Below are 24,465 nucleotides of genomic sequence, written 5' to 3'. Positions count from 1 at the left end.
AAGTTGAACAGATGGCGCATGTCAACTACTAATTTGCCTTGTTTATCCAGTTGGTTTGCAACTTTGTTTACAGTAGTCATCTGTCCATTCTTTCTTCTCGCACCATTTCTTTGCAGCACCGGCAAGCGCTCTGCACGTGCTTTTTCAAATGCTGAGTGATCGTAAACCTCGTGTGCCTTTCTGGTTGCCGGTTTCTTAGTGACGGCTCTACTCATCTGTAGATCTGGAAGGACAACATAAACATTGAATCATGACGCATTTGGAGAGAATGCGAACGCACGTTCATCTTCGTGAACACGACTTGCTTCATGTAAGTGGTCGTGCGGTTCAATACGAAACCTGTTGCATGCGCTGCATGATAACGTTTACCTTCAGTTGTACGCCAACTGCTTGTTTTAATCTCTTTCCTCGCGTGATCTTTGTAGACTGAAACTATTGATCATTGCGGTGCCACGCCGGGCGTGGATGACAGCTGGGATATCCAAAAGTTTACTAAGGTAAGTAAATTCATTCGTTCGCTAACAGAGCCTTTAACTAATGCCCTTATCAAGAGCCATCAAATTATCCTGTTATGTGGTCTCACCAAACACGTCGGACCGACAAAGTGTAATTAACATATCTCGTCGTTGCGTATCGAGCTGTATTTGCAAAAAGAAAAAGCGGTACACAAATGAAAAGAAAAGCTTCCGTTTTTCTTCGATTTCTTTAGCAACAGTGTATAGTCCAGCATCCTCGAGCATGCCAAAATGCACTAATGCATTTTCAATGCCACCCTTGTCTCTCGCTCTTAGAGATTTAATGTTGGAATCATCTCCATGGACGACATGACCATGGAGTTCGACATGGTAGGCCTCAACCCGGCAATCGCGAATGCCATTCGCAGGATACTGCTCGCAGAGGTACGTAGCAATGTCATGTGCACGCTTTTTCATTACATGTACAGAATGTGAAAAGTGTAGGTAAGCCATTTCACACGTGGCCAGTGAAGCACGCTCTTGGTATAGCACGGCAGGAACATCCACGACGCGCCAGGCAATGACGCAGGTCATAAGCTAAATGGCCTGCTTAGTTTCGACAATCACTGTACATTTCTGGGCTTTCAAGAACTGCTTTTGTCATGTCTTGCAGGTGCCAACAATGGCGCCTGACAAAGTGTACCTGTACAACAACACGAGCATCATCCAGGACGAGGTGCTGGCACATCGGATTGGCTTGGTGCCTTTCAACATTGACCCACGGATGTTCGAATACAGGGAAAGCGGTAAGGCACGAACTGCAATTTCGTATCTTAGGCATCATTGCAAGTATTGGGTTTCTTGTATTCCATGTGCCCTGGGAAAGGTTGCATTTATTGTCTTTAACCCTTGCCAAATCTTTTTTTATGACTGCTGCACGTCCCCAGCCGGGTTCTTTTCACACGTTGGTTCAGTGGACATTTCATGGTACATAAAAGCAGGTTTTTCGTGACCGTTTTCTCCCATTTCAGTATTTGTGAAAAGTTAACAAATTCCTTCATCTGTCATAGTCTGGACGGATGGACATGCCGTACTGGTCACAGCCACGGCTGCCCTTCCAAATACTTAGTACCAGCTGTCCTTTTTTCTCTTGTTGGCTCAGCAAAAATTTCATGCTACGTAGAAACTGCTTCTCCGTCATTGATTTCTTCCAATTACTAATTCATCAAGTATCCATGAATTTCGTCACATGTCAATGTGTGGAGAGACCTGCCAGGCTGGTTTGCCATGGCTGAGCACTGAGACGTTTGCTCTGCCTGCAATCAGAAATTTACCTTTCAGGGTGTTTGTGCGTTTAGATGACTTCTCTATGGATGGCACAAGAGCACAATGTTATTTTTTTTGCGCGAGTTGCTTCTGAAGAGGCAGGGAGTGTGCTGAAAACCCCAAATGAGTTTACTCAGGAGTGGCAAGGTTTTTGCGAGGATGGGTGCCTGAGTTGTTTCAGGAGTCGCAGTCAAAGGGTTCCAAGGGCTCCTAACCATCTCTGACATTTCGAACATATTTTAAATAAAGGCGTAGTGTACAGAATGCCATGATGTCAACCTTTGACGAACATAGCAGCTCCAAATGCTGCGGGGAAGTCAGTGCTGCCGTTTCTTGCTGGCTAGCTTAGGCTAGTTTGACCGCTCCCCTAACTACACCCCTCCAATATTAAAAAAAAAATAATAATAATCCCGTGCTCCTCTCCAGGCTTTTACGTTTTCTTCTTCACACATCTCGATACCAGCAGGGTCATGCATGTGACATCACCAGGGTGAAACCTGTCGATTGGCACAATGTGATGTTTTGGTACTGACTCGAGTGCCAATGAATCTCCTAGAGAAGCACTTTGCGAGAAGGAGAGAGCGCCCTTGGTTGGGAGTCTAGCGAAGGCGAGCAAGAATGGTTGGTGGCTGTGCAGTTGTTCATCAAACACCTGTTACTTTGACATTACGACTTCGTTTTGAAAATACTTGCTGCTCATGTTCATTGTAGACTGGTATGCAGCTGCCACTATGTAACAAATTTATGAGCCCACTGTGGTTCGGAGACCACCCGTGAAATCTGACAGCAGTGTAATTAGAGGCAATGGTGTCAAAATATTACTAATCTATAATTACTACAAAACGATGGCAGTCTGGTAGTTCCTTTTTCTTTAGATTGTGGAAAGATGTGCATTGACATAACCCCATGGGGCATAGCTGAGCATAGTCAGGGATTTCTCATTATTTGCAATTGAGCCTCTAAAGAAGTCCAAGCGCTCTTTATTTAGTCATGCTTGATTTCAGTCAGGGTCAGTTACATTTTTCCTGGGTGGGATACGATTTTAGTGACCAACACAGAGATCACAGCGAGTGCAAAACTGTATTTTTGAATGATCTCTGCTTGGTGACTGTGTGACCAAGACTGTTCTCACATATGAAACATGCATAATTTGGTGCTGTCCTAGCCTTCTTGAAGAATATAAGCATGCTGGAGTGAAGGGAAATTTAAACTTTTTTGCACTTGTGTGTTCATTTTTCAGAAAGTGATGGCTCTCCTGAGGACACAGTTGAATTTGAGCTTAAGGTAAAGTGCACCAAAAATCCGCATGCTCCAAAGGATGCAACCATTCCAGATGAACTTTACAGGGACCATGTCGGTGAGGGGCAGCAAACTGTTTTCATCACCATGTCTTGCACCAAAGCACCTAAGAATAACTCACAATATCTTTTACGGCTTTATTTCTTTGCAGTGTATACAAAGCACCTCACATGGGTCCCCCTTGGATCGCAAGCAGAAATTGTGAGTCCTTTTAGCAGCTGAATCCTTCTGTGACTGTTCACGCAGCATGAACTTTTGTATACTTCGAACTATATGCTTGTCTTGCATTGTATTGTTGTTTTGCTCTTCTGTTCTTATTTCTTGTCAACCTGCTGCAGTTTGGAAACAAGCCACCGAGGCCTGTTCATGATGACATTATCCTAGCGAAGTTGAGACCTGGCCAGGTAAGGCTTGCAATTACAAAAAAAAAAAAAAAAAGAAAGAAATGGGGGAGGGCGGGAAAAGAAGGACTTGCTCTAGATGAGCCATGGAATCGGACCCCAATTTTACCTTAAACAGTTGTAAAACTATGCCTGTTTTGCATGGCACAACCGTAATCCTATGATTAATCACATACTTGTCACCTTTCTTTTTATTGATGTTCTTTCTTTCTACAGTTGTAAATACTTTCCCTAAGCTAACTCAAGGTGTGCAGTATGCATGCACGGTATGGTTTACTGTTAAAGGGAACACCTAACTAGTTGAAATAGTCACTAGAACTGCAACGTTACCTAGCCTTTATTGGAAAAAAATGGCTGATATAATCAACTGCATCTACTTTGGTACACAAAATTAGTCTGTGCGTTTTTATGTCATATGTCAGTGATAATTTGTGGCAAACTACTAACTACGGGTTCTCTTTAATGGTTGCACATACTGTACACAGTACACGTATTGACTTAAGTAGAAACAGCAGCAAAGGTGTTGATGCTTTCAATATACTTAAGGAAGTTGAGTCTGCGTCATGTTTCAGATGGAAATTGTCTAAGCAGAATGAATTGTAGCTCCTTGATGCAATTACGGAAAGTTGCATCCAAACGAGGACACACGCTGGAAATGCAAACCCAAGTCTTGCAAACTGTTGTTTGGCTCCACTTTTAAAGTTGTAAGAGAATATACTGTTGTGTGGTCGAGTCTGCGCTTGGTGCTTGAAAGTTAAGCACATATTTCATTAACTAATCGCTTGTAAGAGAAAGCTTTATGTCGGGAGCTCCTATCTAAATACGTGGGAATGAAGAAATTGTTGCATATGTTATCCTTTCAACTAATGTAGGTGACATTTGTTTCCTGCATACTATAAGAGGAAAAGGTTGAGATCTGAATTTTGGGAGGAAATCTTTTATTTAGGCCACTCATTTTTTATTTTTTATAGCAAAAAGTACTGAAAATTAAAATTTAGGAATCCAGGCATCAAGTTTTACAACTCTGACTCAGTGATAAGAAATGATACGAGAATTCTGTATATGGCATCTATCTCAAAAGACCAAATTGTACATGTTTTAAATGGGTATGAATTATACCACTATTGTTTGAAAAGGACTTTGCCAAACTGACATAAGCAATGTAATAATTTCATGCAAGCTGTAAACTAATGCATCACACCTGGTTGCTTTGGTCAACCTAACGGATACAGTTTACAAAATCGTGGTGTTTGTTTTGGATGCAGAGTTAAGAGTTTTAAACGTGCTTCAATTTTCTTGAAGCTCCCCAATTTTCGCCAACTCGTGCTACAAAACTTGGATGCCATAAATTGACAGTTCTGCTTCTAGCAGCTGGCAGAATTCAACTTTTTCTCTAAACGCACCAGCTTTAATTCGAATTGGTGTGGCAGTTGTCTGATAAGCGCATTCCTGCATTTCACGTGGGTTGGCATATATATAGAAAATCAGCGAGACTTGTTGCTGGTCTAGTTGGTTTGCCACGATGAAGGAAAGGTGCAGAGAAATATGAACAAGGACAGGCACTGACTGGTGCAGACGTTCAACTGTGTTATTTCTGTAAGAAGCTATCAATTCAAGCAAATTCTCACACATGGGCTGTGATGGCGGGATAGTGCATAGATAGCGCATGGATAGCGAGGGCGGTGATAATGCAAACAGGAAAGAACAAGAGAGAAAAAAAAAAAGATTATGCTGACCCACTGCACATGTTGGAATCATTGTGAAGCAAAGACTTTAATGAAGCGATCATTTGAACGCTATGCAACTAACAGGTGAAGCATACAGTTGTGTTTACGTTCATCCTGTGCAATGCGTGATCTCGTGCAATGTTTATGTTTGTACAGCTCGAGGGTCTCAACTTTGATCTTGCACAATACGCACTGCATGATTTACAAGCTATACTGAAATGCAAACACCACACCAAATCAGGTGGATGTACAGTGTGAGAGGTTTACGGAGCGATTTCATGAGGACAAAGACTTATCAAGGGAAGAAAGGCAATGACAGCTGTATGCAAGGATAAGTACGACACAGATTCAACTACGTTTAAGAATTCTGTACTTCATACACAGCGGCACATATTGAATGGCTTATCAAATAAATCAAAATAAGCTGTTGAACGTAGGAATGTGCTAGTATTCCATTAAGAAGAGGTGTCTGTGCTTTGAGCCTATGAGCCGACGTTACATGTACAGGTTTTATGGGGGTATATTTAAAAAAAATTTACTATTGTTATACAGAACAGAAGTGCACCTACTGGCACTACTTTGACACTCGGCATTACAAGGCCAATAGTATAAGCCTTTTTGCTGGATATTGTGTTCAGGCATATGCGTATGTATTTGGCGAGAAACCAGTAGGCACAGCAGCAGCAGCAGCCACACCAAACCTGGCGGTAGGCAAAGAAAGCTTCACTTTAAAAGCGAAAGATGCATATATATGGAATAGGCCTGTCATTGCAGCGTCTGCAACACTGCAAGGGAAATAGGAGTTTACCACGAGCTAAAGGTTCCCCCCTAACATATTGCTCTTGGCTTTCTTTCTGCTGAGGAGTGGAAAAATCAGTGAATGGATGAGATCTTTTGTTGAAGCTGGGCATTGCTGAATATGCCGAATTAGGGAATCTTGTACAGTGTTCGCTCCTTTACAGTCTCTTCTTCCATACATTGTCTACGCAGGAGATTGACCTGAAGCTGCATTGCATGAAAGGTACAGGCCAGGTTCATGCAAAGTTCTCGCCTGTGGGTGAGTGGCATTGCTTGTGTGCAAGCAGATTTGGCGCTAGTGTGCAGACATTATGACTTTTCATAATTTTTTATGTTTATGTGTTTTAGGTTTTTCGCTGGTATGTGCGGACTCTTCATGAAAGTCCCAAACTTCGACAGCATAAAAAAAATAATAAGAAGAAATACTGGAAAACCGAGCACGCCAAATAAATTAACAGCTTTTCTACACCTTGTTTTGGTTTTATATTCCAAGAGCTGGCAATGTGACATTGCGACAGAGAAGCCGGTCATGTGGAAGCGGGACATTGCAATGCTACGGCGCTCGCTGCGGCCTCACTCGGTCGTCTGCTATGATGTTACTGAATAAATAGACTGATGTAGCAGCATGGCAGACAACTGACTGAGCAACAAAACGCCACAATGTCCTGCCACCACAGTACGCCTTCTGCGTCGTGACATCATGACGCAGGCACCTCTTAGGAAATGAAGCCGAAGCTGGTTGTAGAAAAGCTATTAAATTATTTACAGTGCTTTGAAACATTCCATTATATTTTTTTTTATGTTTTAGTAGTCTAGGACCTTCATTCAGTACAAAAATATAAGAAATCCAAACTATTATGTCGGTGCTCTTTTAAGGCCTGAATTCTTAAAATCTTGTTTTTGACCGAAGAAAAACAATAGACTCGCACTTGAGCGTGCTCGTATTCAAGATTAGAGCATCCGGAATTAGTTACTAGCTTAGGGTGAAACTTTTGAGGGCTTGCTACAAAAAACAGATGAGTGTGTACTGCTGAAAGTATCCCTTTTTATTCATACATCTTCTCACTGTACGGCTTTTTATATTTGTAAGGCGAACAGTTGGCAGGTTATAGCAGCTTGTAAAACAGTTGCTTTTCTAGCGACGATGATTGCAGTTGGTCCACCTCAGTGGACACAACTACGTTAGTTTATTGGAGTGTTTATTCTCAATGTAAGCAGTCTAACATAATTTATTGTTGCTCTTCAGTGCCCCTTCAAAAAGATTATGTGGAGGCTTCAGAAATATCTGGGTCGTCACTCTTGCCAATCTGCAAAGAAAAAAAAATATTCTGCATGAAATTTGCTAGTTTGCCATAGATGAGCTCAACTTGTCCACAATGCTTTTCAGGATTTCGGAATTTTCATTTTTGCCTCTACAATTCTTCTAATTTTCTTGAAGTTCTTTAGTATAGTAGTGCTGTTAAGCATCAGTTTAGCAATAACTCATTGAAATTTTGTATAACTGCATGCTTAAGATATTGTCTTCATTGTTATTCTTAAACTATTCCTCAGTAAAGGAATTGGCCATTTTTGCCCAGGATTCAGAATAATAGCATGGCACAAAGGGGTTAAGTGGCATTCTTGTCGTCAAAAAAAGAAAGAAAGAAAGAAAGAAAGGAAAAAGAAGAAAAGAGAAACGAGAGAGAGAAAAGTTGCCATGATGACAACACTGCTCGTCACGGCAGTTGAACGGCCAATTGTTGCTCTCCTTACCACGCAGCCACGGCATCTTACCGCCTCCTCCCGGAGATACGACTTCTGCGCCCTGTACTGGATGAACAGGCGGAGCGGCTTCAGAGCTGCTTCTCCAAGGGAGTCATCAAGCTGGATGATGACCCAGATGGTCAGTTGCATGAAGCCTTGTGTCGTTTCCTCCGGTTGCAAGCCTCACTATGATGTCTCGAGAATTGAATTCTGACTTCAGTTAGGAAGAAAGTCACTTTACACGAAGTAAGGCTTACAGTAGTTTTATGGGCAGTACGAGTTATAGCAAACATTCGCTTACGAACAAAGATGTGCGATGTCGCTCGCCCACGGCACACATGAACAGCGTTCACTCAGTGACCACAAGCAAGGTCACAATGCTGGCTTGATGAGGAATGCCGGCAGCAGGGTGGGCGTATCCTTGTCCCAAAGGGAACATCTCATAGTTCACTGTTCATTCCACTGGGCCACGACTGCGAAACTTGCAAGAGCACATGACTTCCAACACTGGGCGTGCAGTAAGGTAATGTGCACCAAGGCACCGGCCTTTTCGACTCATCCTTGCACCCTTGCCCTCGCACCCCTGACAGATCATGTGACCTCCCGTAAGGCTGAGCATGCATTGGTGCAACTGGGCCGGCGCAATGGCAACAGCAATGCATGCTGTGTCTGTATGCAAGTGTCTGTATGTTTGTTGTCGCAATAAAAACCTAGGCAAATAATGTGGCTGGCACTGTACTGATTACAAATGCTATGTTGAAACAGGCACATTGATTGACTGAACATGTGTTTTATCTTTGAAAGAAATTGCTCTGCAAACTAGTGTGGGAAAGGACAATGGAAACAGTACGTAAAATTAAGTACCACAGTGGAGATAAAGTAGGCACTCTGGAGCGCAGTCTTATTTAATTTTCAGGCAAGCCACTTAACATGCACTTTCTGTAGCAGCTTTGTAGTGTATACAGCACAACCTTGTTAATACGATCCCGTTACGTGCAATTTCCCAGTGTCCAACTTTCGTGATTGAGAGCACCAGAAGCAATCCAGTACAGTTGTGCTTTTATTTACAGGCTCGTGTGTTCCTGGAGAACGTGACATTTTGGTGCCAATGTTCAGCAAATCGCCTACTTGCGATCGTACGATACGTTTTCCAGCCGCTAGATACCATGTAAACAAGAGAAGGCGTCGGGCGCGTGCGATCAAGAACAGTAGCCGCCCACCGCAGCAGCTTTCCCACAATACTCGCTTGCCCGTCTTATGTGAAAACGCCGGCGCGCATTCTGTTTTCTATATTGTCACCATCCAAAATTTCCTCCCGGGTCATTGCATGCTGCATTCACAGCTATCACTGCCAACCCTATTGCGATAAGTATCTTCACCTATCTGGTTCACAGTGCATGAGGCATAGTGCCATTGGAAGCATACTGCATGCTTTTAATAGGCGATAACACAAACGTGCTGCTATTCCCTGTTGCAGGTGGTGCAAAGTGAGCATCATGTTTCGCTCTGGCGGCATTGTAGGCATCGTATTCCAGTGTTGCTCACCAGCTTGATTCCGTTTTGGCTTTTCATCGCTGTCTTAAAACGCTATGCAATGAAAAAAGAAAAAATACGACAATGTGCGTCTCTGGTTGCTCGGGCACCACTAGCTAGACGCTCGTTGGCCCTTGTGCCGCAACGATTTGTGCACATTTGTGCCCCAACAACTCAGGCCGAATTTGAGAAGCATGAACATAAGCGTGTCCACACTGCAAAAGTGACAATTTGTGTCTTGGGCCTCGCCATTTTGGTCCATATTGGCATCTCATGCTGCATCGATTTGCGCAACGCGTTTAATTATGTAGATGTTAACTATAGTTGAATCTGTCAAAGTTTTTAGTGACTGTGGGTTGTGTCTTTCCCGGTTAGGTATTTCATGCATTTGTTTCCAGAAGCTGTAAATGAGATTATAATGTATTATTACTACCTTCAGGAACGAGACATTTTGTGGACTAATGAGAGGCACTCATTGCGTTGGCTCAGGGGCTTTAGAGTTTTGCAGCTGAACTTGAGGCTTTCTCTTTTTTTTTTTGGCCACTGATTCTCGGCTGACGTTGGCAGAGTTCAATGAAGGCTGCAAGAATGTTTGTGTATTTAGATATAGGTGCGTGTTGAGGAACTTCGCGTCACCAAAATTAATCTAGAACCCTCCACTATGGCATCTCTCATTACTCGTTGTGCAGTTTCGGGGTGTTCAACTGATGAATCGATCAACTGTGATTGGTACATAGTAGTCGAGCTGTCATTAAAGATGTGTTATCTGAAGCCTGCATTCTTTTGTTTTTTAATTCTTAGCCTTTTAGTAGTAGTAGTAGTAGTAGTAGTAGTAGTAGTAGTAGTAGTAGCAGTAGTAGTAGTAGTAGTAGTAGTAGTAGTAGTAGTAGTAGTAGTAGTAGTAGTAGTAGTAGTAGTAGTAGTAGAACAACACATTTTTGAAAATAGAACGAGCATTGAAGCTACTCAAGCATCTTTGCTTGCCAGTAGGTAGGCTCCTTAGTCCAGAAGCCCCAAAGCAGTAACTGTCTCCCATGCCGGCCTTACCAGCCATAGCCGTTCGAGCGGGTCTGAACTGGCCAGCGCTGCTTTCCACTGGTCAAGGAGGCGTGGGTGGAAGGTTAGGCGCATGTGCACATGCCTGCACTGTGTGGTAACACTAGACTGATATTTTCCATTGCTGCTTCAGGTCACAAAGTGGCCAGGGTTGCCAATGCGAGGGCCGACACTTGCAGCCGTAACGTGTTTAGGTTCGACGACCTCAAGGATGCTGTCGAGCTGACGCGGGTCAAGGACCACTTCATCTGTGAGTGGATTTTGTTTTTTTGTTTTTTTAACTCTGGAGATATCCTCAGCCTGAATACATTTGCAGTGTTTTTTAAGCTTGAGAAACTTCAAGGGCATTTTCAGTGCCGCCATGGGGAGAAATACTGTTTATTATGGCTGTGCCAGCTCTCAGACCAGCTGTACTTGGTGACTGCAGTGTTTATCAGAATGAAAGCTTCATGCCTTCTCCTCTTTGTTTCAACATGGACTTTTCCACAGCTTGATTGCAGCTTGTTCAGGCTGCCTGTACCATATTTGCCCAATTTCAGCACGCTTCTACCCCATTAAAAACAAAAATGGGCAAAAAATTGTCTCTGCATTGCAATAAGGCTGGAACGTGGCAGCCATGACAACAGGCTTTCCAAAAAGATTGCGCAGCTTCTCTTTGCATGTGTCCCAAGTTGTAAGGTCGGATTCATGCGTCTCAAACCATACCTTCACGGTTCCTCGCAAGAAAAATATAACATTAGCCAGCATAAGTGTGGCATCCCACCTGTTGTGGTTGCTTACGCGTTGGTAGTGCACCAACCATTCTTCGATGTTGATGTTGTCGGTGCCAGTGAAGGTTCCTGAATCGAGTGGGTAGGAGAGGACAACTTACAGTGTTGTCTGAGTATAGTTAGCCATGGCAGCAGAACAGATGTGTTGCCCGCTCCGGAGATCCAGCTCCGGAGTGTGGCAAGCTTGCTCCACAGCTCCACCAAATATCATGAGGAAGAATGGGAAGAATGACTTCTCCGATGTGTGAGACAGGCAGCCGAGACCGTGAGTTGTTTGGTGTACCGCCTTGAACACGCTACTAGTGAATTCCCGGTAAGCACTGAAAGGGATATATATACAGGGAGAACGCCTAGCTTGAAACCACATGGCATAGCGATACCACTTATCGATGTCAGCGTCACATCATGTTCCTCTTCTCCTCACAACGTCTTTGTGTAGCGGCACAAACTACTACATCACAACATTTTACTGTTTCTTGCCTACTTAATGGTTGGGAAAGTAGGAATAGAAAGGCTTGAAAGGTTCGCTTTATTAAAGGAATTGATCTCTTGATGACGCATATTTGTTGCAATGATGCTATTTGGGTATCATTTATTGTATCGGCTGCTGAGCACGAGGTCGCGGGATCGAATCCCGGCCACGGCGGCCGCATTTCGATGGGGGCGAAATGCGAAAACACCCACGTACTTAGATTTAGGTGCACGTTAAAGAATCCCAGGGGGTCGAAATTTCCGGAGTCCTCCACTACGGCGTGCCTCATAATCAGAAAGTGGTTTTGGCACGTAAGACCCCATAATTTTTTTTTTTTTTATTGTATCACTGAGTAATTTCGGGGACAAAGTGCCCAGCGGCACCATGGAGGAGGAGGAGGAAAAAAAAAACTTTATTTTGCAAAGGAATTTGGGACCTCCCAGGCCCCCTGGTTCCCCGCACGACCCCACACCTAGAAGGGTAGTCAGCATCTACGAGTGACAGCGTTCCAGGTAGGTGACAACCGTCAGTGTTCAGTGGCGCCACAGTGACTCAACTTTGTAGATGTGCATGGGCGAGCGCGCGATTCCACCGGAGCTCTAATGACACACTCATGCCCTATACAGACGACTGTTGCTTCGGATACACCTATAATGCTTGGTGGCCTCCAGGCTGCTCTCTACGCAGGGCAGCACCACATGTTTCGTGCGCTTGCCCTGACTTTTATTGTGTCGAGTGAAGCTGTAGTTAATGAGTGACTGCACATTTACGGACTTGTATTTGTGAATGTGCAATGAAGCTGCCATCTTTTCTCACTTTCATGTTAGGACCAATTTATGTGAAAGAGGGATGAAGCAGTTCTTTTATTTCTTTACATTTATTCTTTTTCTACTGTCGGTCCTTACTAACGGTGCACCTCAGCAACGCCAAATCTAAATCGCACTGCCAGCAACCTCAGAGTAGTAACCTTTCTTTTTTCCCAACAATGCTGCGATATTGCAACACTACTGACTGGAAAGAAGAGAATATTCACTACCACATCAAAAATTAAGCGAGGAGGAGCCCACTGCCCTCCACAGACTACAAACGAATGCATATATGTCCATGGAATTCTCGTGCGGCGGATGCACCCCACAAAGTTCTCGTACCTATGCCCATTCTGTGATGTAATGGACACCCTCCAACACATGGTTTTGGTGTGCTCACACCCCGAGAAATACGCTCAAGATGAGGCTGCAGAACTGCTACACGTTGTCGAAGAAACATGGGAGGCAATGTTAACGGCACCGAGCCTAGAGGATCAGCGAAGTCTGGCGGACCGGGCACGGACAGCGCCACTAGCCAACGGTTTTCTGGACTGAGAGAGCCCGCCCACCTACAGCGAAGAAAGAACACTTTCTCACTGTTGTGCACTATGAATGTTCATTCCTCCTCCTCCTCCAAATGAGGAGAAATCACTGTTTCTTTCTCTTACGATGAAAATCTGGTCAGGGAACAACCACGGGTACTGCATGTTGCATGTTTGGAAGTATGATAATCGAGGAGCGCACTGCAGTCGAGGGTGCGTTAGAATAGAGTAAATACGGCTAGCTTACATCAGCCTACATGCATTTCCGGAAAAAAAAAATATCTGTATAAAGCTCCCTGTCTTTCTATTTTCAGTTTCTGTGGAATCCACGGGTGCCTACACGCCTGACCTCCTCGTCACAGAAGCCATCAAGGTGCTCATGTCCAAGTGTCAGATGTTCCTCGATGAACTGGAACACGTGCAGGTTCATGGCTGACTTGCCGTGGGAAAGATTACAACTGTGAAGATTCATCCGATCATTGGGGGCCACTGGCTACAATAAACAGCAGTACCCAAAGTTTCACGTTGACGTTTTCTTTTTTTCTGTTCACAAGTGCGCAGAGGATTGACTTTGCTCACATGTGCTCTAGAATATCAGCCCTTTTGAGGCAACCATGTGTGGCTAAGAACGTAGGTCAAGTACACTCCACTGTCAAAGAGAACACCTGTTTAGTGCTTGGCTAACAATTACTGTTGGATTATGGCAGTTACAGCAAAATTAAGGCGTGAAGGCGCAGACTTTTTTTCTTAATGCGTAGATTTCAGCATAATGCACCCTGTCAGTCATTTTTTATCTTATTATAGTGTAAGTGATTCCGTTATACTTGGTTTACTACAAAATAGGTGTTCCCTTGAAGAGTGGATTGGGAATGCAGACGAGAATGCAGTCGTCTCACATGCACGCAAGGAAATAGGTAGTTTAGGTAATGTGCTCCTGGCCCAAGACAGTGCATCTGTGTGGAGACGTTTTTCTTGTTTGTGTTGGTTAGTTTGTTTGTTTGTTTCAGGCTGTGATGGTGTGCATTCAGTGTGCGCAGCACGTAATGGACATGATCTACAAACAAAATGTAATGTCATCTCGAAACTGGGTGCTTGGGCACGGGAAAAGATACTTTAGAATGATTCTCATTTGCTTATTCCGCGTTCCTGTGATTTTAATTATCAGGTAATGTGCTCTTTCCCTACCAATTGCTAGCCTCCTGGTCGGCTCAGTTTGTGTAGCAACCAACTCAGAAAGTCTGTAATGCAAGATTGGGTACTGGGACCAGGATAAGTTTTCCTTTAACTATGAAGCGCTTCTTTTCTGAAGAACCCGTTCCAAGTTTCCCTTATACTTTTGTGCTACTTCTGGTTGGATGCCAGTTTTTTTTTATTGCGATAACAACTGTACGGACACTTCAGGCGAATTACCGCTGTCGGCATTGCCGTGATGTTCTGCATAAAGTCCAATTGTGACAACATTGCAGCTGTGCTTTGTATGCTGTAGGTGCAAGGGCGAGCCGAAAAGGATGGTGGCTTGATGCGCCAGTGTCTTCTCGCTCTCGCGAGGGAGGAAGGTGGGGAGGGTGCACGCCTTCTTCTCACGCGCGCAAGTCTGGGAGCAGGGAGACGTGCGTGTGCTAGGAGGGAGAGGGAAGGGGAGAGGGAACGTTAGCGGTGCACCTCCTCTTCTACTCCAGCTGCGGCATCTGAGCGCGTCAGCACGAGTCTTATCTTGGAGACAATCTGTGCTGGTTCGAAGGCTAGCCGACCTGAGATAGCTGGTGGCTTCGTGTGCGCTGTGCTCACGCGCACTTAGTTCCTGTTGAAGCGAGATCCGGCACGAATGGGAATTTGCTCGCTGCTGCTGCCGCTCTTCTTCACGCCAGCGTTCTGACAGCAAGTGTCCACAGTCATCAAATGAGATGTGTTTGTGTTAGTCCATGCACGCGTGACAGTGTGCTTGTTAATTTACTTAGTAAACGAATGTTTACAGCAGTTTATGTGGATGATAAAATGATTAACCTTACCTCATATAGCTGTTCATTTGCTATCGCGATCAATGTTTCGTGGGCAAAAGTGTGATTTTGGGGGGATACGATTAACTGGCAACCACGCGCACATGATGTTCAAGCAATGAGGCGGGGTGACACTGTTGTCTCTCGATGCGGGGCAACCACATGCATGCGACGTCATGAAAAGAAGTAGCAACAAATCATCATTGTTGCTGAATAAGTACAATTTTATCCTCATAAAAGGTTGCAAATGTGCCGCAAGATCAACATTTTAATTGGACTGTAGTATAAATCTAGTTCGAAAATTATTTGTAAAAAAGCTTTTTGCATTGCCAACATAAAGCACCGCGTGTTAGATATAAATAAAAAAACTTTTGCAGCTTGGCAGCACCTTAGGCCTAACGATTTCAAAACAAACAGCTTAGAAAAAGTTGTCTTGTGACTTGAAGCGTGCAGTTTTTCATTGCCGCATTTTGAATCTGTAAAGTTCCAACAGGAGGAGCGAGGGTGCAGTGAGCACACTCATTGATTACAATGCAAATTGCGTTCACATTTGTGTAATACAGTTTAATAAGTACAACGTCAATAATTTCAACATGGAACAGGCACAAACAATGCAAACAAATAACAGAGAAGACAAGTCAAACTTAACAAGATATGTTACAGCAAAAACAAACGTCCCAGAAGGAGCCCTGACAAATGCCATTCATGTGTTTCCAGCAAGCAAAGCCAGTGAGCTGTCACATGCTGTACCTAAGATTGCTCCTCAATGAGTGCAGTTCAGGTGATCAGGACGAGCACCTTCAAGTGCCGTCTGTGATTGGCTACTGCTACTTGAATGGTCCTGCCATCGTGCCACTTTGGTGGGAACCGAAAGTTTTAGTCGGCTCTTTGTAAATTATTTGTCCTGGCTAGTCGATAAGTGATAGTTACGCAGATTTTTAATGTAAAACTAATGAGGACATGATATAGACTGGTAAGTGCCAGTACTCTCTGCACCTGGGGGTGTTGATCACCTGGTGCTGCATTTGTGATCGTTCAGTTCTAGTGATATTACTTTCTAAGTGCTGACTGGCTATTCAGTAAATATTAATTTGATGAACGAAATGCTTCTGGCTTGGTACGCTACCAATCTCTGTTAGATGTCCATATCTGCGAAGTCTCCTGAATTTCTCTGTTTACAATTTGGACTTATGAACATTATATGAAGCTTTACAAAAAGTGAATTTTGTTTGCTGAAAGGCTCTGCTTGCCAGTCCTTGAACTTTCCGTTGGAAGTCTTCTGACGGTGAAAAGACTGAATAGTGGTATAAGCTCCAAGCAAGGTTATACAGATAAATTCCTGGAGCAGTCGCTGAAAAACTCTGCGATCTAAGAGCAGCGTGTTGCTTGTCACTATTTGCTGTGTCAACTTTGTAGCTGCTTGTGTGCTGTGCCTAAATTAATTAAACCATCCTTAATAAAGCGTGTGTGTATAACTGTAAAGCTTGTAGTGCCCAGGGCAAGCATTAAAGAAAATGTTAAAAGACGCCTTGTTAGAAGATGCGGCCAGGTACTGGTGGCCCAGGCAATGCATTGTAATTTAACAATATGCCAAACATGTCTTTCTGAAACCATAGTCTCTCTGTTGTGAACTTCGATCAGGCCGTAGGCTATGCTTGATTGCAGTTCAAGTGCTTATTTTTGACAGGCATTGTGTCGGGGCCCCTCTAGGAACAATGCATGTGACCTCTCAGATGCCATGATATGTGTGCGCTGCATTGTTAAGATAATGATGGAGTCGTGTGCGGCCGTACTGTTCAGGTTAGCTTTAACTGTGCTACGTGCCTCCTGCCTCTTACACAACTAGTTTCACTTTATCACTCAGTATTGTGTACAGCCTTTTCTATGGTGCATGGTCTGCAGTCCTTTGCCCACTGAAGCCATAACAAATTTTAGATACTCGGCTGCCATTTTGGCTTACAGTCAGCGAAACGTATCTAGGTAACAGTTTAAATCTTAGATACTTCAACACATGTTTCAAGTGTGAGCATGCTGTGGATAAACATAAAAAGAACAAAACATGCACATTTTTCAACCTGCAGCACCCTTAACTGTGTCACCGGCATCTAGGATTGTTTGCGTGAGACGCACAAGTATTGTAGCTATGCTTGGCACTGGCTTTGACTACGTACGGCTCTTTCGAGCGGTTTGACCAGCACTGCCTTTCTGCTAGGCTACTTGTACATTGATCAGCCTAAGCTCTTCTGCGATAGATGAGTGAAAATTGTCAAGACAAGTTGTATCACCGTGAGTTGGCTCTCACGTATGAGGTATATGTCAAGAGGTTTCAACATGACAGTCAAAAAGTCTCTTCAACAGTAAGAAATAAAGGGTGCTACAAAGTCGAGCATCCTAGATCTATGCCCTTCAGAGCAGGCCCGTCATCCAGTGTTCCACAAAAAGCTTAGGTGCTCCTTTAAAAGCTTGAAAACGCGCTCGCTACACTCAAAAGGCTTTCAAGGACAAGTTGCACCGCCTAGAAGTAGAAAGCGAAAATGTCGCAACAAAGCAGACATCTGGTGTTTTCCTCTCAGACACATTTTTTTCTATTTATAACATTGCTGAAAGTCTGTTTCCAATTTACAGGCCTGACTAAGCCTGTCCTTTGTCGAGGCAAGTGGTCTGAAAGTGGTTCTACCAAAAGACAAAACGTCATGGCGGAACGATTCTCTGTCAGCAGGAAGTTGGAACAGCTTTTCGGCTCGGAATGCTCGTAGGGCCCGTCTCGGCAGCCGATATGTGACCTACAAGTCACCTCCCGACCTTGACTAGGTCATAAAGCAGTCCTTGCCACTGGTCATTGTGTGGCGCATCTTTCATTTCAGTGGCACTTATAATCTCACCGTTCAAGTTCGGTGCCAGTGACAAGGGCGTAGCTGTCACCACCGCAGCATAGTCTCGTGTGGCTGCGAAGCAATGACAAAGACGATAAACTGTTCTTGGTCAAAGTGTACGCAACTACACAGTCACTGAGTGATGTCGTCAACTCCGTCTGTACGCGCACCATCAAATGTCGTCTGGTGTCGATTGCTTCTGGTGTGAGTGATAGCTCTGAAGTGGTGATGCTCCTTGGTAGCTGTATAGAAGCTCAACGCCTGCACCACTCTTCACTCGTTAAGTCTCCTGCTGTTGTCGTCACATGCTCAAAAGTGGCTGAACACAATCTCGGGCACAGACTTCCGAGTCGAGCCATTGCTGGGGTTGCTGTCCTTACTGTTGCCGCTATCCTTGCTGGCATTACTGTCCTTACTGGCATTGCTGTCCTTGCTCTTGGTGCTCGCTCTGCTCTGTATCTCTGGGGTCTTGGGGCCAGAGTTGTCCTGCAGAATGGAATGTGATTGTCAAGGAGTGTCTTGCCGTAAACAGTGCATTGGCAGAAGCATTAAAAAAGCGACTTGGAAAGATTAGTTGCAGGGCCATTAGCTGAGACATTTCTAAATGGATGCTAGGAACAAACAGACACGCATATAGTCGTCTGTCTTTTCTGTGTGCGTGTGTTTACGTCCATTGTCCATTTAGCAATACAAAAGGAGGTTGCCTAACAAACACAGTGGCGGGAATGCTGCAACAATCTGCGCCGATTGTGATTTGTTGCTCCGTATTGCTCCAAAAGGATCTTTTCGTCTAAACTGTGCCGCTGCTGTACCACAACGTAGTTTCGGCGTTGAGAAAATTCGGAAGCCACCAAGTAATACAATACAAACCGCGGCGCCACTGCATTCATTAGCCGCATTCGTTTGGGGCGTTACAGCCAGTGAGACTGCCGCTGTGGCAGCGGGCACAATCGAACTGATTCCTATTTTTATGCGCCAATTGTGAAGCATGCTTGCAGCTACGGTAAGTTGGGCGGCCATGCTGGCTTTGCGACGGCATGACCAACACACTCATTCACGCATCATGGGCTGATGCGCGATGGTGCTCTGTCCATAGGGAAAACAGGTAGTATCAGTGTCCACCATACTTATTCTTGTTGCTTGCTTGAAACTTTATTAGTTGCACCATATTTGATATTAAAGAGAATTTGAGGTTGTTGAATTAAGCATGGGACATTATAACCACACGCACAGTGATTGGGTATTAGATTGCAGTTCATGCTCTTTATCAGCTATGTCTTTGATAATATGTGTGCCTTTGGTAAAGCTCGTGGCAAAAAAGTTGGAATGCGAATGAGCAAGTGGGCGGGCCTGGTTCTATGCGCCTTGTTCTGCGATTGCATATCGGTGGTGCAGTAATGAACATTGACGCGCTTAAACCGCTGATTATCGTTCATAAAACGAAATTGGAATGTTTGGAATATCAAATCGACGAAGCGGTCCTTCTCTAATGGGACATTAAACAGAAAGGTATTTTCAGCTGCACTAGTAAATTACCTTTGTAAACAACAAAAGAGCCCCTCTTACTGTCAAAAGGGACTTAGTAAGCCAGAAAAGTAGCAAGAATCAAAGACTAGGTGGCGACTCCCCGCCTTGGAGTTCTCGTCCAAGCTTCCCATGACGTCATACATTTTGATGGCAACTGCTCGGGGCTAGATAACTGTTCATCGGTGGAGTTGTACTAGATTCTATCAGAAGAGCGGAAGACTACTTAGCAAACTTGAACAGCTTTAACAGGCCCACAATGACCCAAATACTTAAAAGTGCTTTGAAATCCGTGGCGTCATGCTAGTGCTGGTGTTTCGACGCAACATTTAATAAAGGGAGCTGTGGCTTAATTTGCTCTTTTGATAATCAACTTCATACCAAAAAATTGAAGAGTGTTTCTCTTTATAGTGCTCCTTTAGTGGTCCTCGCATGGTTTCGCACAGTGCTGCCAGAAGCATGTAGTCGTAGGCTCGCCTGTTGGCGGCGTGGCGTGCTGCGGGTGAATCACCCACTTTGCTCGTATAGTTCTTATGTGGAAATGCTTATGTAAACTAAAGAGAACACTAAACTATATTTCATTTTTCCGTGTGCGCTTTGGTGAGAACCTTCCACCTGCTCTAAACACAACAGTACAGGTGCTCTGAAAGTAGATTTTGCTTGTTCCAATGGCTGCTCCAAAACACTGAAGGGCATTGCCACCACTGCAAACGCTGACCATTGTGTCCTCATTTCAGTGCATTAAAGTTTAACGCCAAAAGCTCTAAATTATAATGCCAGTTGAGTGGTGTCACATGTTACAAAAGAAGTTTGGCAACATAACCACTAATGGTAACGCTGATCTAAAGATTTTCTCAAAACTCATTAGCTTTGGCTCAGCACGTTTGTGAACATGAAACTCACAAGGGTCAAAGTCTCATTGAACGGTGAACATAAACTGGAAAGCCAGGCAAAATGCGTGTATAATTTTGGTGTGATAAGCGTTATTCAATGTTTAAAAGTGTTAGTTGCAGTCCTCAATTGCCTCTGCAGAAAAGGAATTTTAAAAAGACTGTTGTTAAATGTGACAATACATTCTTCTTATGTAATATATTACAGAGAAGCTATTTATGGCTAGGGTTCCGCGTATTTTTTCTGTCTGTCAACAAATATGTGTGAGCAAAAACTATCATCGTCAGCAATGGCTCGTGCCAGTGCTCGTGCATTCGTCATCGTCATTTTCTACCACAGCTAGCTCGTTGGCGCCCCTCGGCGTAACTGTGCAAATGCGCTCGTGCCACTCCTCGGGCATTTGTCGTTGTCGTCTTCTGTCACGGCTGGCTCCGTTGCCGCTTATCATGCTAGCATTCCTATACTGCCCCTCTCTCTGCGAAAGAGCTGACAGCACTGGCACACTGGCCAGTCGGTGCGGTGATTTCGGTCTCAAATTCTTTGCCTCAATATATGGCGAAGTAAAAACACGAGTGCATACAACGAATGTATAACACGAATGAACGCGGATGTATGTGCGTACCTTTCATCACAATGGCCACCGATCAACGCAATAAATGTGTTCGCACCTTTTTCCAAAATTCTCTGTCAGCTCTTTGTCGTGTTCTACGCAGCTTCGCTGGTCATCCACCTTCGCAGAGTGGAATGGCTCACGATTCTTTTTCTAAACCCACTTTTATTGCATTTCAGTTTTGCACGTTATTCCAAACTGGATTTAAATCTTTAGTAAGCCTCATTGCCACTGCATTTTATTGTATTAAAGGCTCTAGGACCTAATCGCACAATGAAATTAACCTTGCCTGGGCAGTGCAGTTATTATAATTCTCATAGTATGCCAGTATCTGTATAAAAAAATTACAAAAATTAAAGTACGAGATAAAGGTGAATTGGACACAACACTATCTTTGGTCTTCAAAGGTATGTTATAATCATGTGCAACATGGCAAAGGTATGTTACAAACCTGCAGGTCGTTCACATTGCCATAGCTGTCAATCCTCTCCATGCGACAGAACATGGACATCCGTCGGTTGTTACGGTCCTGCACGTTGCTTGCACTGAGATTGCCCGATGCTTGCTCAGTCGGACCAAAGCGCACCCGGAATTTGTCGGTCCAAGATTTCTGCACAGAGACGTTGACACATATTATGATGCACGTAATAGTGTCGGGTCATTTTGCCAGTTCAGAGTGAAGACAGGGTCTGTTAATCATAGCAGAAGTTGGTCTCTTCAACTGAACATGTCGACAGCAGATCGCCATCTGATGACCTTGTTCTGGGTCCTCAGCCTGGTGCAAACAGCACAACTGTGCTTATGCGAGCAGATTTAGCCTTTTTTTATGAGCCATTGGGACTGGACACACGACATCAGAGAGGCCCACAACATGGAGGGCCTAGTGTATTCGCACTTCCTTCTCTTCATCATCATCACTCTCTCTTCATCATCATCACTCTTTTTCTCATTGGTCCCCTTTCCCAGAGCAGGACAGCATGCCAGAATAAGCTATAACTCATACCATACTCTCAGCCTTTCTGTAAATAGCTCCTCTCTCTCAGTGCGTAACTGAATATCTTTAAAAGGGAATTGTAAGGCCTAGTCTAAGCATGTGGATGTGAAGGAACACATAAAGGTACGAACGATCATTTGTTCAAGACGTAAATGTTTCGTAGCTGAGAAGTCTACCTGTATAGTACACGGATTTTCAGTATTTTTCATGACTGAGTTGTGCGCAAAGCCTGTTAATGTACTCCTGTCATGCAGAAATAAAAGCCCAGTTGGACTACTGAAAGCTGTTGCTATTGGCAACAATAACCAATTTTATCCAAATTCAACGATATCCTACCATGTTTTAGAAAATGCCATACCCCAACACTGCTACTATAACTCTAGCATGCCATGCAGGTGCGGCTGATTTGTCTGTGTCATGAGATGATTAGCTTTCAACAAGCAGCGGGGTGCATGTTTCTGTATCACCCTGTTGTGACACTCTGTTTGTTTACTACCGGTGATGACCATCAGCCAAGAGCAATAGTGTAAGAAATTGTGCAAGGGGTTTCACAGCAATACTCTGGAGGATATTCGTTCATCATGAAACCAAGGAAAAGCATGAGATCTTCATTCTTGCACTACTTGTGTCTGTCAGTATGGACCTCTCTCACCACAGTATAATGATTTTGCTGCACCATTTCACTTGAAGCATGCAGGATGACTTCGGTGCCACGAGAAGCAGCCACATTGGGGGTAAAATTCCTTTAAAAAGAGCAGCGGCAACAACGGCATGCGTGCTTGAGTGTTTGTTTGCCAGGTTTCTACTGCAGCAGTAAACCCCAATCTACAAGCCCTTCAATCTGGCTCCTGCTTGCAGAGTCTCCCACATTTGACAGCTGTGCAACATGCTCATGCACCGTGTCTTACTGAGGTTACTCCAGTATTTGTTACTGTAAACACTCCCATCCTCTTACAGTAGTTCGGCAGGATACAGTAAAAGTGTCAGGGTACAATGCATACAGTGCTGTACACTGTTAAAAGGAACACATGTGCACACAGCACATGCAAATATTCTCCTCTGGCAAGTGTGGAAATGGCCAGATTTGCAGCAGACGACTTGTAGTTGGTGCTGCCGGCATCTTTCTACGCACCTGTGTAATGCATGTGCATATATAGTTTCAGCGGGCACTTGCAGCTGGAGTTCGGCAAAGGGAGGGTCGCGCATTGGCGTGTCCCCTTTAACAGTGGACTGCAACTGTTCATGGCACACTAATGTGCAGGTGTTGCAGGAAGCACTGTAAAAAACTCACAGGTTTGTCCTCGTTCTGGTGGTCGTTTTTGTCGGTGACAAAGGACGGGTTGTCGAGACCCAGTTTGTCGCCGGTGCTGAACATAGAGAGACGTCGCTTGCCGGCGGCCAGCTGGGAAGGGTCCGCATTCGACATGAACCGCCGCCGGAAGTTGTCCGACCACGACCGCTGAGCAATGAAATTGAAGAGGAGATAGAGGAAAGGCTATAGAAAGCCACTTGCAATGCCATCATCACAGTACAGCACTGCATGAAATGTTTACTGAAAACAAGTCTGTGGCGAGAGTATTTTTTAGTATAATAACTTTTAAAAGAAATTTTGCACTTACTGCTGCTTTGCTTTAGTCAAAATTTCTCAACATGATCGCATTTTTTGGTCAGCATTGTTTAATAAAGCACTTGAAATCTTTGCTTGCCTGGTTTGTTCCAGAAAAAAAAAAAGGAAGAAAAGTACCATCATATGCACACTTTTGTGTCAGAGAAGCATGCTGTTGCAGAGATGTGGACTAGTTATACTGCCTGTAGGCAATGAAGGTCTGGGCAAACAAGGCACACCATGATCTAAATTGTTTTACTGAATGATTAAGGCTAATGAAGCTTCGTTGAGATATGAAAACAAACCAGCGTTAAATGTACAATATTTTTCTTTAAATTTGTAGAATAAATGTTGAAGCACTGTACAGCCATGCCAAAACCATATATGGTAAGTTCCTTCATGTACTCTCAGTATAAATAAACATGGGACTGAAACAAAATAAACAAGAGGGCATCAGTACTTGCTAGTGTTGCATGCGGTCACAAACATGCAACTGAACCATGCAATGTTAATACACCGCAGTCTCGCGTTGTCATACGTAAGAGGTATTCTTGTTCCCTGCCATACATGTCTCCACCCGCTCCCCATCACACTGTTTCTTATTCATGTTTTATGAAGGGGAAACAGAAACCTGTTCATGTTTAAAGTTACTGCCGATAGTACAACACTTCAGTGATGACAAAGGCTGGGCTATGTTGGCTTGCGATCAACGTTTATGCATCCATGCCAGGATATGTTATGCAGCAAGTTCAAATGCAAGCTATGCCCTACACTGTGTATTAAGGACATCCTACACAATAAAGAAAAAGATCACTGGCTTTTAGAAATGCTTGGCTGAGGGGTGTTCAAAATGTGTGGAGTTTACAGCAGTCGATGCTTGTAATCTGTGACCACTGGAATGTGCAATGGTGATCGGAATCTTTCTTCCTGCATATGTAATCGAGCCGTATAGTACAGACTGTCAGGTTCCATAAGGTCATTAATGCCAAAGCAAGTATGCTTGGAAACTTGCACAATGGGCTTGGCTTTGGCGGCAATAGAC

The 24,465-nt window shown here is 44.0% G+C and overlaps 2 protein-coding genes across 3 annotated transcripts in view; one reads left to right on the top strand and one right to left on the bottom strand.

The window, feature by feature from the left end:
• Positions 1-91: 91 nt before the first annotated feature.
• On the top strand, positions 92-13,449 carry Polr1C (RNA polymerase I and III subunit C). The gene is made up of 11 exons (XM_050181131.3): positions 92-310; positions 426-497; positions 792-899; positions 1,129-1,261; positions 3,022-3,138; positions 3,232-3,281; positions 3,419-3,484; positions 6,199-6,265; positions 7,766-7,888; positions 10,472-10,588; positions 13,243-13,449. Exons 1-11 carry the CDS (start codon positions 251-253, stop codon positions 13,362-13,364), a joined length of 1,035 nt encoding a protein of 344 aa, XP_050037088.1. The 5' UTR covers positions 92-250; the 3' UTR covers positions 13,365-13,449.
• A 2,019-nt stretch (positions 13,450-15,468) lies between these two features.
• The window catches only part of LOC126533898 (sperm-specific sodium:proton exchanger-like), a 253,955-nt gene continuing 244,958 nt past the window's right edge, over positions 15,469-24,465 (bottom strand). For both annotated transcript variants that reach the window (XM_050181107.3, XM_050181106.3), the window contains exons 23-25: positions 23,109-23,276; positions 21,275-21,433; positions 15,469-18,284 (exon numbers count right to left, since the gene is read on the bottom strand). In XM_050181107.3, the coding sequence (XP_050037064.2) occupies positions 18,108-18,284; positions 21,275-21,433; positions 23,109-23,276 (504 nt within the window). In that variant the 3' untranslated portion in view covers positions 15,469-18,107. The remainder of the gene's footprint in view (positions 18,285-21,274; positions 21,434-23,108; positions 23,277-24,465) is intronic.

The sequence above is a fragment of the Dermacentor andersoni genome, chromosome 7, assembly GCF_023375885.2.
Source record: "Dermacentor andersoni chromosome 7, qqDerAnde1_hic_scaffold, whole genome shotgun sequence".
Classification (NCBI taxonomy): domain Eukaryota; kingdom Metazoa; phylum Arthropoda; class Arachnida; order Ixodida; family Ixodidae; genus Dermacentor; species Dermacentor andersoni.
This window is presented reverse-complemented; position numbering and strand designations above follow the sequence as displayed.

Bases quoted from the DNA above. Each gene is read 5' to 3' on its own strand.
- Polr1C (XM_050181131.3), top strand. From the start codon at position 251: ATGACGCATTTGGAGAGAATGCGAACGCACGTTCATCTTCGTGAACAC. The intron at 900-1,128 runs GTACGTAGCAAT...CATGTCTTGCAG, and splicing joins GCAGGATACTGCTCGCAGAG to GTGCCAACAATGGCGCCTGA. The intron at 6,266-7,765 runs GTGAGTGGCATT...CTTACCACGCAG, and splicing joins TGCAAAGTTCTCGCCTGTGG to CCACGGCATCTTACCGCCTC.